This window comes from Pan troglodytes, chromosome 5 (assembly GCF_028858775.2).
Source record: "Pan troglodytes isolate AG18354 chromosome 5, NHGRI_mPanTro3-v2.0_pri, whole genome shotgun sequence".
NCBI lineage: Eukaryota > Metazoa > Chordata > Mammalia > Primates > Hominidae > Pan > Pan troglodytes.
Genome location: NC_072403.2, coordinates 137681813 through 137697750, shown reverse-complemented (window position 1 = coordinate 137697750; position 15938 = coordinate 137681813). Strand labels below are relative to the sequence as shown.

Here is a 15938-nt window from a genome sequence, read left to right as displayed (position 1 = left end):
CTCAAGTGATCTGCTTGCCTCAGCCTCCCACGGTGGTGGGACTACAGGCATGGGCCACCATGCTTGGCCCTAACAACATGTTCTAATCCCCCTTTCAGACAAAGTAGACACTAATACTTAGTGCAATGTAAACTGAGGTAACATGAAGAATAACACTCAGAGATACAGACACAGCAGACAGGGATTCGGGGCTCAGGCCCTCCATTTAAAGGCTAAGTGATTTGGGGTAAGTTATTTCACCTCCTGAACAACAGATTCATTACCTGCATTTATATTTATTTGTAGGATCATTTTAAGGATAAACAGAATGCTTGTGAAATTACTTCATAAAGTACCAACAACTGCTATTATTATTAACTTGTATTAGAATCAGTAGGCATAGTGAAACTGATAAAATAAAATGACCAAATATTAAAAAAGTATAAAGCTAACATTTAGCAAGTACTTAAAACTGTTCTATTTGCGTTTTATGTATCAACACAATTAAAACTGTGCTATGACTGAGTATCTGAATCCAACAATGGGCAATAAATTTCTCCTCAAATGTCAGACATACTAAAGATGATTTAAGATGGTAAATCTCTAACAGCCCTTGGCCAGCAGGAAAAAACAATCTACAGTTAATTAAAGAAAGGGCAAGAGTTCACATCACACCACTCCACCCACGTGGTATAATCATTCTTGGCACTGGCACACCACAAAGAGATGGCTGCTTCCTAGGATTCAAAGGTTGCCTCTGTGGGGCTGGAGACAAGGAGCATACCACTTTGTGCTCCACCAGTGCTGCAGATCAATCACCCAGATCCATCCACGTGATGCCTTCCACTGGACCTCAGACTCTGTATTTGACCAAGATGACAAAGGAAGGCTTTTTGTACAGAATTATTTCTGCATTCATTTCTATCATGGGCAACTGCTCTTTTCAGACAACATGCAATCTTAGGGAGTAAAGTGGATCACTGTAATGCAACACCCTGACTTACACAGGTGAAGTATTACAGACTGCCTGCTTCCTATTGTCTTGGTAGGTTAATACGCTGACATTAACCATATTATAGATGAATAAGCTGATAAGATATGGATTATGGGATGTTGTCAAGTTATAAACAAATTATTTTTGAAAAGGTCGCTTATAAGTTAGACCTTTAGAACCTATGATGCATTTCTCCAAATTAATTTACACTGGTGTAAATTAATGTTCAGCTGTCAAGACTGCCCACAGAAGTCTACGCAACCCACACTGTGAGTAGCAGCAGGTCAGGTGACCTGTGTTCTATAAGCCCCGTTTTGCCACTAAAGGGGCACATGGCAGCACTGCAGAGCATAAGCTCTGGATGGAGAAGGGAAGACCTGAGTTCAAATCCTGACACGCCTACTTTTATCTCAGTGAAGTTATTCAACCCCTTTGAGTATAAATTCCCATAGCAGTCAAATTATATTTAGGGATGAACTTTTTTTAAATCAGATGTTTGGTGTGAAGATAATCTGGATCCGTTTTTACAAAAGCCTTTTTCATATCAAGGCATGCAGAAAGATGATAATACTTCTACTCATCCCTGGGGTAAGATGCTGATCATAGCTAAAGATGACCAGCCCAGGTCTCTGACAAACCCAACCCCTGCCTGGCCACTCTGAGGACCAAGGGGGCCAGTATCACTGGCACGCCGCTTGACATGACGGTTCGTCAAGCCACACAAGTGGTGAGGCTCTGATTACCAATTAATATATCTAAAAGTACCCTGGGATAGAGTCAGCCTATCATGGACCCTTTCACCTCATGGGCTTAGGGTCCAACTGTTAAATAAAAGGCTGTTAGGTTTCTCAAGGCCCTTTGACTATATAACTCCACTTCATTATATCCCAGAACCTAACTAACTGTGCTTATAGCAAAGTATCTTTGGGAAACGATATGATTCCAATTTGGATTGTCGTTAAGTGTTCCTTCTTCCCTGATCTGAACAACAGGAGCAGCTCATGGGCTGAAAGTGGGAGGTCAAGATGAAAATTAGGTGAAGATGTAGGTAGACACAGAAGTAAGATCAGGAATGATTTGTTATTAAAGGAATGTGTGAGTACTCACTGTATCAGGTACTGTTCGTATATTACCCTCAATCTTCATAGCCATCTTGGTTTCATTTTACTTAAACACGAAAGCTACAAAGTGTACTATTCACACAACAGAGAAAGTTATACAGTGGGTTCAAATCTCCTCTGCCATGGAAAAGAGAATAAGGGGACAAGCTGTTCAGCTCTGGCCCTCCTTGCTGGGTCCCATTTGAGCTTCTCTCCAGTTCTGGCTGGTTGGGATGTCTCCTTCTTCAAAAGCATCTTGTTAGTTGGTTATTTTTAGCAACATTTAACAACTGAAGAAATGTAAGGTAAAGGAAGCTTAGAAAACTTGCCAGAGGTTATACACTGGAGTGAATTGCAAACGCTAGGTGTTCTGCTTGTGGGTCAGAGGTTCAAGGGTGAAGAATTGCCAGGGCAGAGGCTGGAGATGGGAGCTAAGAAATGTTCTACACTTTGCATCCTTTGTCACTGAGAATGATGACAGAGGTGGTGCTGGCTCCTACTGCTGCTCTGAAAGGCTGGGTTAAGAGGAAAGCGGAGGTGGGAGCAGCAGTTCTGCTTTTCATGACAACCAGGGAATAGGGGAGGTGGGAGCCAGCAAGGGACCTACATGAACATCCAGTCTGTGTCTTCATCTCTATTACTCACTGTTTACTCCCAGGCTCTCACACCTTATCAGAGGGGAAAAGTAAACCTCCCACAAAACACCATTTGGTTCAACTACAGATGTATTTTGGATATCTTCAATCAACGCTTGATCCTGAAAAAATGCTTTCAAAGAATCTTCAACCAATGGCATACGAGGACCTACTCGGAAATCACAAAAGCCAAATAATGTCAAGCAAGTGTGTAAGAAGACAGCCCTGTATGGCAATACTAAAGAAAATTTTGCATTCTAACTACAAGGGGAAGGAAGAGTCAGCAGGGATGTAACAAATGACACATGATAGTCACCCCAGAGGATAGCATAAATTGTACACAGTACAAATAGTACAGAAAGCATAATTTGCTTTAGTAATTCAGTTTTTCATTTGGTTTTCAAGATCTGTCAGGGATCAAGAAATTAATATAGACATATACTAATTTTGCATATATAAATTATTTGCAAAACCATTTGTGAAAAAGTTTCACAAATCATTCAATCTAGATTTAACAACTGTTATAAAACTATCCTGAAGCACCTGAAAACAAGTTGGACCAGGGTCAGAAAATCCAAAAAATTCATCAGGTCTTATCCAGAATTACTCTATCTAGTAGCAGTATTAATCCACCCCTCTATTTAGAGTTACACAGGCATATTTCAAGATAAATTATAAGAAAGGAAAGACTGGGTGACCCTCAAATCACTAATTTCAATCCAAAATTATTAAAATAGGGTATTTTAAACTCTACTTTGATGTTAAAGAGCGAAACGTCAACAAAACAGGTTTGGCAAAGGACTATTTATCAAACACAGTCATGCAATGATTATGAAACCACATGATAAGATAGCACACAAAGAAAACATTGGCTATTTAACTACTCAGGGGGAAAAACTAGGTGTTCCTAGTTTTTCCTAGGTGGAAGGGGGAAGCAGTCTGAAAAGCAGTTTTTAGGGTTTCAGATATGTAATTGTGGCAGCAGGCACAGCATCAGGGTAAATCTTCCTTTTGACTTCCTCAGAACACTAGCTGAGATTTATGTAAGGTGGTATAATTTAGTTTAGAGAAAACAGATTGCATCAGTTTGGCCTCACCCTTGGCCTGATATTTTATCCTTCTCTCCAGAGATCTTGCTTGGACTGCCCTTAAGTACGCTGCTCCAGAGAACTCTGCTCTACGTTGTCAGAAACCAGCTTTCAAGTAAGTTCTGTTGCTAATTCCACATGGTAATTCCACAGTTAAGTCAGAAGGCATTTGAAAAGATGTATAACTTTGGATGGCTCTTTTCTGATTATAGGCTGAAGGGGGTTCTTTTCTCTTTGGTTTGCCTTTTGCTTTTAATAGCTTGACCATTTCTGGCTTCCACTGCATTGTAAGAGCTAAACTACAGGTTTGTCAGTCAGTGTTTCTCTCTCTGTCTCTTTCCCTCTCTCCCTGCTCCCACCCCCTCTTCTCTCCATTCTCCTCTCTCCATCTCTCTCATTTCCTAGTTACAAATCATGTTGTCTTACTGTCTTAAGAGCACCACTGATTTCATCCTTGTGCCACTGTCCCTATGCTCCCAAGATCACATTTCAGCATTTTAAGATACGTTTTTTGTTTCATTTTTAGAATACTTTTCAGAAGAGGTCATGATAAGCAAGACAATTTTACATTTCTGAGTTGAAAAAACTGTGCTGCTCTTCCAGAACAGTTTTGGTTTGTATTCTCAGTTTCAGGGGCTCCCCTGACTCTACATTTTAGGAACAAGAAGAGGTTAACATTGAGCAGGTTGTTCATGAACCGGCAGTTACCTTTACTACAGGAATCACTTTGGATTCAGGCTGAGAAGGCACTATAGCTCTTAAAATCACTATGTAGGGCAAGTGAAGAAGAAAGAAAAGAAAGAAGAAGAAAGTAAGGAGGAGGAGGAAGGAGGAGGTGGGAGAAAGAAGGAAGGGGGAGAAGCGGGAAGGGGGAGGAGGAAGAAGAAGAGGCAGAGGAGCAGGAAGAAAGGGAGGAGGTGAGGAGGGGAGACGGGCAGGAAGGGGAGGAGAAGCATGACCACCATCTTGACCTAAACTCATATCTTATCCACAAATAAATTCAAAATGGATCACAGACTTAAATATAAAACATAATGTTATAAAATTTTCAGAAAAGAAAAACAGGAGAGAATCTTCAGAACATAGAGCTAGGCAAAGAGATCTTAGAATTCAGACCAAAAGCACAATTCATAAAAGGAGAAACTGATAAATTGAACCACATCAAAATTAAAACCTTTTGCTCTGCAACTCTGTTAACTGGATGAAAAGACAAACTACAGTCCGGGAGAAAATATTTGCAAATCACATATCCAACAAAAGACTAGAATGTGTACAATTCAACAGTAAAAACCTAAACAATTCAATTAGAAAATGGGCAAAAGATAGGAAAGGAGATGCCACTAAAGAAGATACACTATGGCTAATAATAAGCACATGAAAATGTTAAACTTCACTAACCATTAAGGAAATACAAATTAAAACCATAATGAGATATCACTACATATTTATCAGAATAGCTAAAATAAAAATAAAAAATATTGGGCCGGGCGCGGTGGCTCACGCCTGTAATCCCAGCACTTTGGGAGGCCGAGGCGGGCGGATCACGAGGTCAGGAGATCGAGACCATCCTGGCTAATACGGTGAAACCCCGTCTCTACTAAAAATACAAAAAATTAGCCGGGCGTGGTAGCGGGCGCCTGTAGTCCCAGCTACTCGGGAGGCTGAGGCAGGAGAATGGCGTGAACCCGGGAGGCGGAGCTTGCAGTGAGCCGAGATCGCGCCACTGCACTCCAGCCTGGGCGACAGAGCGAGACTCCGTCTCAAAAAAAAAAAAAAAAAAAAAAAAAAAAAAAAATATTGACACCACCAAATGACAATGCAGAGAAACTGGATTACTCAGACTTTGCTGATGGGAATGTCAAATGTTACAACCATTCCAGAAAAGAGTATTGCAGTTTTTTATAAAACTAAAAATACACTTATCCTTTGACCCAGCAATTGCACTCTCGGACAATTATCTCAGGGAAATGAAAATTCATGCTCATACAAAAACTTGTACATAAATGATTGTAGCATCTAGCATCTTTGTTCATAAATAGCCCAAACTGGAAACAACCTAAATGCCCTTCAATGGGTAAATGACTAAAAAGCTGTGATTCATCCATACTATGGAATGCTACTGTGCAATAAAAAGGAACAAACTATCGATACATGCAACAGCTTTGAGGGATGTCAAGGGAGTAATGCTGAAGGGAAGAAAAAGCTAAATGCCAAAGGTTACATACTATATGATTCCATTTACCTAGTATTCTTGAAATGACAAATTATAGTGGTTGTCAGAGGAGGCAGACAGATGGAAGGAGTGAGTAGGGATACAAAAAGGTAGCATGTGGAATCCTTTTAATGCAACTGTTCTGTATCTTGACTGATGGTGACCACAGAAATCTACATGTGATATAATTGCATGGAACTAAATACACACAAACACACATACAATGAATGCTCTGAATAAGGCTGGTGGATTGTATCAATATGAATTTCCTAGTTGTGATACTGTACTATGGATAAAGAATACAGGGTATCTATTACTCCTTACAACTAACTACAGGTGAATCTAAAATTATCTCAAAATAAAAACTTTGGAGATCTTATTTATTCTAAATATCCTATCTTTCTGATGTCTCATCCATTAGATGCCTGATGTCTTCCTTCCCTAATCTGGTTACTCTCTGTAGTCATAATAGCAGAAAATATTTTACTACAATTGGTAGTTTAACTTGTGCTTCCCCAAAACCTTATTCATGATTTACTATTCCTAACTGGAGCGTGCCTTTTGGAGATGGCCTTATATACTGACACTTATGCTGCATGAAATGGACAAAATATTTTCTGAGTCTTAGTTGCATCACTGGTAAAATGGAGATAAATTAACCGATGTCATAGATTTATTTTGAAGACAATTAAAATAATAAGTAAACAACTCAGTACATAGTAGGTCCTTAAATTGTTTCTGTCCTTTTCCCATTATCAACCTAAAATCTAGCTTAATTACTAGATAAAAACATCAACAACAAACTTTGGTTTTGGCTCCAAGGCTCATGTTTAGAAAATAATAAATGCATCTCTAATGAGCACAGCCTGGGGACTGGGGATGGAATGAGGCTAAATTTAGTTCTTAAGATGTATTTCAATTTAGGAGAAACATAATGTTTTTAAGCCTATGTTCTCTGAGTCTGAAAACATTCTGGCTTATCAAAATGTTTTACAAATGTTTAGCATATAATTCATTTTATTATGTTTAGTGAGTGACTGCCACATAGACATTTAAATCTGTAAATGGTAACCAATCATATACTACATTACTTCTATTCAGATATCAACAAATTTATTTATGTTGGACAAGTTCCAGCCTTAAAAATGACTCTGATTCAAAAATATAATTTCACCCATTTCACCTACCTACAAAAATATTTCTTAGTAATAGACTCCCCACAAGGTGATAAGCTTTAAATGTGTCAGAGATTTTCAGTTATAGTCCAACTATTAAGCTACAGAACAGTAGGAGCGAAGCACTTAGGATTTAAAATTCAAGGTAGGTTGCTAAACATGGGATTTGGAGCAATTTGCAGGTCAGAGCATGACAGCTGGATTCGCTGAGCAACACTGGCCTGAGAGAAGTGTCAAAGCTAGAAAGAGAAGAACCAAATGTTACACTCCTCTAATACGAATAAAATGGATGAAGCAAAGTATAGTTTACTTCTCCTGGTTACCTGCTCTATTTATGAACAAGCACAAAACACAAAATGCGAAGTAATACTTGAGGACAAAGTCCCCTCAAATATTTCTTTAAAGTACTGATAACAATTTTGTAAAATGAATGCTTACCGAGCAAAATAACTTTGTTTCCGTTCCTTCTTCTCTTCCTTGGTATCCATAATACACAATCAAAAGTGCAAAGTATTTGAAAAAGTCCCTCTTTTTAATCAGTGAGTCGTAACCCTGCAAGAAAAAATAACAAAGCAACTGTAAACTTAAAAGTTTACACTGGCCAATGTGAAAAATAAAATGGAGTAGAACTACATGGACCAAAACAAATGAAAAATAAACTTTAACCAGGAAACACTGTCACATGAGTCAAATATGAAATGCAAATGTCCATGGGAGAAACTACAATCAGAATGGAGATGTTAAACTATAAAGCAAAACCTGATGGAAAACCAAACTGCAGTATTTTCCTCACAACTAACAACTATTTTAAAACATGCCAAAATAAAAACCTTCACTGACTTTGGAAGATTGTAGCCTAACTATGTAGATGCTAATTATTTTTTAAAAAATTGAACTCATAATCACTCTTCCCAAGCAATTAATAAGGCATATGTCTCAGATAATTATGTAAAATGGCTCACTTAGGTGTTTTACAAGAATGTTTTTTTTTTAAAAATAAAAATAACTTCAGCACTCTATTTTATTTTCGGAAACATGCCAGCAAGTACATCCCACTTGAGCAAATGTGGAAATGAAAGTACAAAGACACAGGAAGCTGTTCCTCAGCATGGCTTTAAACCCTTGCGTCTCCCTCTTCTCCACCCCTGCGACCCTCACCCACGCTTGCCAGCAGTGGCTTAAGCCTATAATATAAAAAAAGGTTGTCTCCAGATCAAGCTTCCTCAAATACCACTTTTATCATGCCACTCCCCTGCTCAAAAATTTCCAATTGTCTACTTATTCAGTGATTCACCAGTCTAAATTTCTGCAGAGCACTAACATTCCTAAAATTTGTCCTTTCACCCTGAAGCAATAGTTTGCTCACCTATCAAATTTAAATCAAAAAAAGCAGGCTGTGCGGTGGCTCACACCTGTAATCCCAGCACTTTGGGAGGCCGAGGCAGGCAGAACACTTGAGATTGGTGGTTTGAGACCGGCCTGGCCAACAGGGTGAAACCACATCTCTACCAAAAATACCAAAAATTAGACAGGCATGGTGGTGCGCGCCTGCAGTCCCAGCTACTCCGGAGGTTGAGGCACGAGAATCGCTTGAACTCAGGAGGCAGAGGTTGCAGTGAGCCGAGATGGCACCACTGCACTCCAGCCTGGGTAACAAAGGGAGACTCTGTCTCAAAAAAAAATTAGTAAATATAAATAAATAAAGCAAAGTGTATTCACAATCAAAATTATTTACTAATTCATTTCAATTCAATAAACAAATTAATCCACAATACATACTACATGAAAGGGAGTGTGATAAGTCCCAGAGGTCAAAGATAAAGACATGATATTTGCTCTAACAGTATATATTGTCTTTCAGGAGAGACACTTAGGATTTCAAGACAATGTGATATGTACTGCTGAAAAATAGACCTCAGGAAAAATACTTAATTAGCTAAATTTAGCCATTTTCTAATGTATATTTTCAAAATATCATTGAAAAAAATATCATATATATAATTTCTATTTGCCAATTAAAAACAATTAAATAACACTTAACACTATGCAAGGCCCACCCCAGGTATCCTGAGCACACACTAAGGTTGTAGGTTAAGAACGGATTTCCGGCCGGGCGCAGGGGCTCACACCTGTAATCCCAGCACTTTGGGAGGCCGAGGTGGGTGGATCACCTGAGGTCAGGAGTTCGGGACCAGCCTGGCCAACATAGTGAAACCCCGTCTCTCTAAAAATACAAAAATTAGCCGGTCGTGGTGGCAGGTGCCTGTAATCCCAGCACTTGGGAGGCTGAGGCAGGAGAATCATTTGAACCTGGGAGGCGGAGGTTGCAGTGAGCCGAGACCACTCCATTGCACTCCAGCCTGGGCAACAAGAGCAAAACTCTGTCTAAAAAATAAAAATAAAAATAAAAATAAAAAAATTGCATTTCCTAGGTAAAGGGTATGAGCAAGCAGGTTTCAATTGAACAAAAGCAAGAAGACAAAATCGTTCCCTTCTGTTCCAGGGTAAAGTGAGCTGAGGATGAAGACATGGGCAGGATCTGGGTCACGGAAAGCCTTGTATGCTGCTCTAAGGAGCTTGGACTTAATCCTAGCTGGCTATGTGCAGCCCACCCCCTTCACTGCACCTTGTCAGAGGCCATCAATTGCTCATGCTGAACCCAGCGGCAGCATTTGCAGAGCCATTACCAAATCCATCAGAGCTGGTCCATGAGATAAAACTAATTTTCTCATCCCCAATGTACATGGAAGGGCGCCACCAGAGAGTTCTCCATGAGGGAGTGTAGCATAATCAGACGGCAGAGGTAGAGGATTGACGTGAGAGGATTTAAGGACAGGGTGAAGTAGATTCATTAAAAAGAAATTACAGTCAAACTAATTGAGGGAGGAGCACCCAAAACTAGGCAGCAGTAGTTGACACAGAAAGAGGAGGGATGGACTCAATAAATACTTAGGAGACTGATGAGTTGACATTTGATGAGTCATGCAGTGTAGATAACAAGGAAAGTAAGGAATGAAGGATGTCCTCCAAGTTTCTGCTTCAGGAACTGCGTGGGCTATGACACCGAAGATCTAGTACAATATACATGAAAAGGGCAGGCTGCATGTAGGACAGGGGAGCAGAAGCAGGTAAGAGATCGGTTGTGGACATTGTGCCTTTGAGACGGCTATGGGATAGTGGAGTTGGAGACATTCACCAGACGTTTGATTACATTGAAAGCACAGAAGGGCAGTGAAGGCTAGAGGAAAGGAATTAGAAATTATCAGCATATGCTTGTGGTTAGGAAGAAAAGGAGAAAAAACAATATGATGATGAGATCACCTTGGAAGTCTGACAACTATTCATTCAGCCCTGTACAGAAACATGGGAGTATACAGTCTCAGCTCTTACTAGTTTATCTTCACATCCCTGACTTGGGCTTCACCCTCAAAGAGTTTTCCATCCAGTCAGGAAAATATGACTGTGCAGATAACTAAACTGTAGTGTAGTAACTTGGGGCTGTCCAATGAATAATACTAAGTAAGAATCCAAAAGATGTGAAGTTCAATTCTGCTTGAGGTGATAAACCTTTCAGAGTGGTTAGGATTTCAATGGGTAAAGTGGTTAGGATTTCAATTCCAGAAAGCAGGAATGCCAGAGCAAAGGGATAGAAGTGAAAGGGGCTAGGCACACTCAGGCAAGGAAAGCATGGCTACCAGGTACGGAAAGGGAACTAATCTTGATGCCTGCCTACCAACAGCCATTTATTTCAACATATTATCCCTATGTTATCTTTTTATCCTTCAACCACACTATGATTTAGATGTCCTTATTTCCATTAAACTGAGGCTGAGAGGTACTAATTAATTTCCTTAATTCAACAGCACTAGCTGTGGTGCGGCAGCAATTTAAACCCAGTCTGGTATACACTCCAGTGTCTTTCAATAACCTTTGGAGCCAGAAAGCATTTGGAGATGAGCTAGAAAAAGTAGTCCGGAGTCAACAACATCCAATGCTGCAGCACAGAATTCGCAAGTTAAGGCACATGTACCTAGCCACTGGGACAGGGAGGTCATTGAGGACCTCCAACGGGACTGCATTAGTGACGTATTGGGAGTGGAAGCCATGCTACCGTGAGTTGGGGTAGTTAGTACTCATTCAAGAATTCGAGTGCAAGGAGAAAGAAGAAAAAGGAAAGATGGCGGCTCAGTGTCTAACTCTCATGAGCTCAGTTTCACACTGTGGTTTGAACCCCCTGGGCGTCTCCCCAACTCTGCACCTTTATCCTCACTCTTTCCTCAGGCACGAGGCAACCTTGCTAGGCTCCTCCTTCTGACAAGGCCCAATTCTACTTCAAAGCCTTCCCTGACCACTTGTGTGCGCTCCTCTCCCCTAAAGAGCTTATTTCATATATCACCTATAACTTACTGCAAGGCACTTAATCATATACTGTGTGACAACAGCATTTCAATTAGTCTCCTCGCCCCAACCATAAATTCCTTCAAGTCAAATAACACCAAGTTTCACTTTTACTATACTTCCCTAAACAACTGGCACATAAGTAGGCAGAAATCCATATCAAAGCTAAGCAAGGAGTTAAATTAATCCAGGACTGGGGATAACGTCAATTATATGGCAGACCAATACAAATCCAAAAATTCCTCCCAAATTAAGAATTACTTAGGGATGGAGGATGGAGTCTCATGCCAGCCTCCCTCAGACTCCAGGAAAGATCAGAATCCTAGGCTCTCTGCCCTGCCCTGGGTCAGGTGGTTTATTTTAAAGTTCATCTCCTACATGTTACAAAAGCAATGATTTCTATTAAATTTCCAGTCATGAATAAAAATTAAGTTACAGCAATCTAATTGGAAAATTTTTATACTGCAAGATGAGCCAGAAACTAATATTTGGTTCAAGTAGAAAAATATTAATGAAAATATGCACAAGAGAAAAAGATTAAATGATCCAGTAGTTGACATCTGGTGCTGCTGTGTCTGATTACAACCAGTAAGGCTTTTTTTATTTTTCAATATCCTATTAGGTAAATGAAAAATATGCTAATCTTTGGTTTAAGTTTCTGGAAATTTTTGTATTCCTTAAACATGATAGATGCAGTTCTTACAGGTTTAGACACACCAACAGATTAACCAGAAGGAGCTCAGTAGAGAATGCTATAAAAATGATTTGCACAGAACACCACACTGCAGCCTTCATGCTTCAGTGAAGAACCAGAGCTCCTTAAATCAGTCTCTAATGGGAACTACATTTTCCATTATAAGTGGTCATAATGGGCTTCTTAAAAGCCCTTCATTCATTTAATGTTGACTTTCCTTCACATCAATACACTCTAGACTCATCTAAATGCTGACTTCTAAGAGTCTCCTGCATTTATGGTGTATTGCAGACCAAAAAGAATTTCACAAGAAAGCACAAGGTGAATCTTCCATCTAAATATTTTTTTTTGCAATCTTAAATCAGGATAGTCAATTAAACTTAAATCCAGTTCATTATTCAAATAAAAATAGCACATAAAAATCCTTACCTCAAAAGAGCTGTGAGGAAGACAAAGTATTTTTTGAATCATCAGAAAAGTGTTCCTTGTTTGTACACATGGCACCATTTAAAAGAACAGAACCAGCAGAGACCCCTTAACTACACCAAACTGACCCACACAGCTGTGGGTCACACAGCTGGAGGTCCTCAATGACCTCCCTGTCCCAGTGGCTAGGTACATGTGTCTTAACTTGCAAATTCTGTGCTGCAGCATTGGATGTTGTTGACTCCGGACTACTTTTTCTAGCTCATCTCCAAATGCTTTCTGGCTCCAAAGGTTATTGAAAGACACTGGAGTGTACCCCAGACTGGATTTAAATAACTGCCGTACCACAGCTAGTGCTGTTGAATTCAGGAAATTAATTAATACCTCTCAGCCTGTCAGGTGTGGGTCACACAGCTGTGGACCCACATAGCAAAGCATGGCTTTTTGGATTCACCTCCAACACACTGCAGTTCCTTGAATATTCAAGTATAACAAGTCAGGACTAGAAAAACAGCAGTATATCCATGAGGCCCATCAGCTGTTTTCCCAACAACATGTTTCTTAATATACAAATGAAATGATGTCAGGAGTACACATTGAGGCTTGGTCACACTGTGTTTGGTCACGTAAGGAACAGATCAAAGTGGACCTTTCTATGCAGGCATTTCCTCCTAGAAAATAGTTATATTTATACCAAAATATGACAGGTGTTCAGTCTCTCAAAGCCACACTGTCATCTAAACAAAGCAAAAATATTCAAATTTCAATGTTACACAAGGTCAGAAATTTGAACACTCCCTGTAACAGTAGAGAAACCTGGGAAGGACGCAGAACCAGATACAAACGTGTGCCACAAACTTACAAGGGTACCCAGACGCAGTGGCTCATGCCTATATTCCCAGCACTTTGGGAGGCTGAGGCAGGTGGATGGCTTGAGGTCAGGAGTTTGAGACCAGCCTAGCCAACATGGCAAAACTCCATCTCTACTAAAAAGACAAAAAGTAGCCAGACGTGGTGGCACATGCCTGTTGTCCCAGCTACGCAGGTAGCTGAGGCACGAGATCACTTGAACCTGAGAGGCGGAGGTTGCAGTGAGCCTAGATTGCACCACTGCACTCCAGCCTGGGCGTCAGAGAGAGACTCTCTCTCAAAAAAAAAAAACAAAAAACAACTTAAAGGGGAGCAATCAGATAATACCCCACCAAATAAATAAATACATGTTACAAAAACAATGCAACAACAACAAAAAAACAAAAATGAATGATTCAGCAACAAACAACTAAAAAGTTATTCCTGAAGCAAGGTGATGATCAAGGATGGGCTCCGGATCTGCTATTCGGGAAAGGGTTTGACATCTTTGCATGGCAAAATGAATGGAGAACTCATCAACTCCTATTCCATTATTCTCTGCCTCGGGTGCTCAAATTTGACCTGAGAAAAATTAAACAAATGTGAGTTTCATTGCCCTTTTACCTAAGATGAGTCAAGAGATGCCATCAAATCTCCTACATACTCTAAATGAAGACCCATCTCTGGGCTAGACAGATCATTTTATAAGTTCTCTCTTAGAAAAGAACATGCAAATGAGATTTCTAAAAAGTCACTGGCAGGGTGAGGAACTGCAGAAGGTGTAGAAAATGCCAGAAGCCTGAAAACAGGCAAATGCATTTTAGTTTAGAAAGGGTAATTGTGCAAACTATACACTGAAGCATATCATCACATAGATTCCCAGGAAAATTTTAGAAATGATCATTTAAGGCAGTTTGGTAAGAAAATAGAGGGAGGGAGCTGTGGACCCTGAGATCTAGAATGATCCCACAAAGCCAACAATTCAGCAGGACAAGTGGATCACTTTTGGAAACATCTATCACGGACCAAGTATTCTGTTGCAGACACAAAGATGAAGACAGCATTCATCAGCCAGGAAGCTCAGGAAGAAGAGACAACTATAACTTATCGGCTGATTAAATGAGATGTGGTGAGTGCTCTGATACTAGTGGTCACAAGGAACCACACAGCACAGAGCACTGAGCAACTTACACTGCCTCAAAGGGAAGGAGTGTCCCAGCAATGTCACAGGTGATGCCAGTGCTAGGCTGGGAAGGAGGTGCAGGAGTTTCCCAGACAGTGAATGCAGAAGAGGTCAGGCTCATCAGGCAGAATGAGGATGTGCAAGCCACTGGCAGGAATGTGTGGTGTTCGGGGAATCCTGAGTGATCTGGTAAGGCTGGAGTGCAAGGGCTGGTAGACGAGAGGACATTCAGGGAATGCTGGCTTAGTCAAATCACACTGACCTAATTTCCCTCCCTGACATAGCTGCTATTCTAGTGGATCAGGAAAATGAGGAAAACACATGTAACTGCACTTAAGAGGCATTTGATAAATTTCTCTTGTCTGCTTATGGATAAGATGGAGAAATGTGGATTGGGTGTGTAGGTAGATGTTTATATGATTAAATGAATAAAGGAAATCACTGAATCACTGTACCAAGAGGTATGTGTTGACTGACTGACCAACCTCAGTTGCTCTGAGAGCTGAAATCCATTCTGAACCTGGAGGGAGAACATTAATAGCTTAATGCAGTATTTTTTCTTATGCCCTGTCCTCATGAGTATATTTCCCACTGACTTGAACAAAAATATAGAGGCCTCCCTTATCAGCCATTTGGAGACGTAGGTACTTAATAACATCCTGGATAGCAGCATTAGGATTCAAAAGCCCTCGGCTGTCTGTAGAAAGGAGTCAATTATTATAAGGTGGAAATTTACCCCACATGAATCTGAGGTTTTACTGGTGAGGTACTAAGAAATGAGAGCGGTACAGTTTAGTGTTAGTGCAAGTGAATATGATTCGTATCTGGAAGATTCATATATGGAATTACAGTTGGGTAATTCCACTGTGCACCTTCCTCCCCCTCACCTCGAAAAAACCCACTAGTGCTATCAACCCAGAATAAACAGATTATAATAGTCTGTCATACCCTTTTTGAGGATTAGACTACATCAAGATTATTGCATTTAGCTAGGCATCTCACACTATAGGGAAATTAGAACAAACAGGATGGTTAAATGGCATGAAACTAGATTTTAAGAATATTAGTCAAAGGAGTTGGTCAGGAGAGAAGACTTGGATTAAATGACAGCTGTTTTTAAACATCTGAAGGATCTTTGTCTAATAGAGGATTTAGGCTTGATAGACAGATCTTCAAGGGGTATACCTAGAATTAGACATTAGATA

The 15938-nt window shown here is 40.1% G+C and overlaps 1 protein-coding gene across 14 annotated transcripts in view; it reads right to left on the bottom strand.

The window, feature by feature from the left end:
- NCOA7 (nuclear receptor coactivator 7) overlaps nucleotides 1-15938 on the bottom strand; it is a 153488-nt gene that overhangs the window by 111525 nt on the left and 26025 nt on the right. For all 14 annotated transcript variants that reach the window (XM_063813426.1, XM_063813429.1, XM_001165718.7 and 11 more), the window contains one exon: nucleotides 7622-7735. In XM_063813426.1, coding sequence (XP_063669496.1) covers nucleotides 7622-7671 — 50 coding nt within the window. In that variant the 5' untranslated portion in view covers nucleotides 7672-7735. The remainder of the gene's footprint in view (nucleotides 1-7621; nucleotides 7736-15938) is intronic.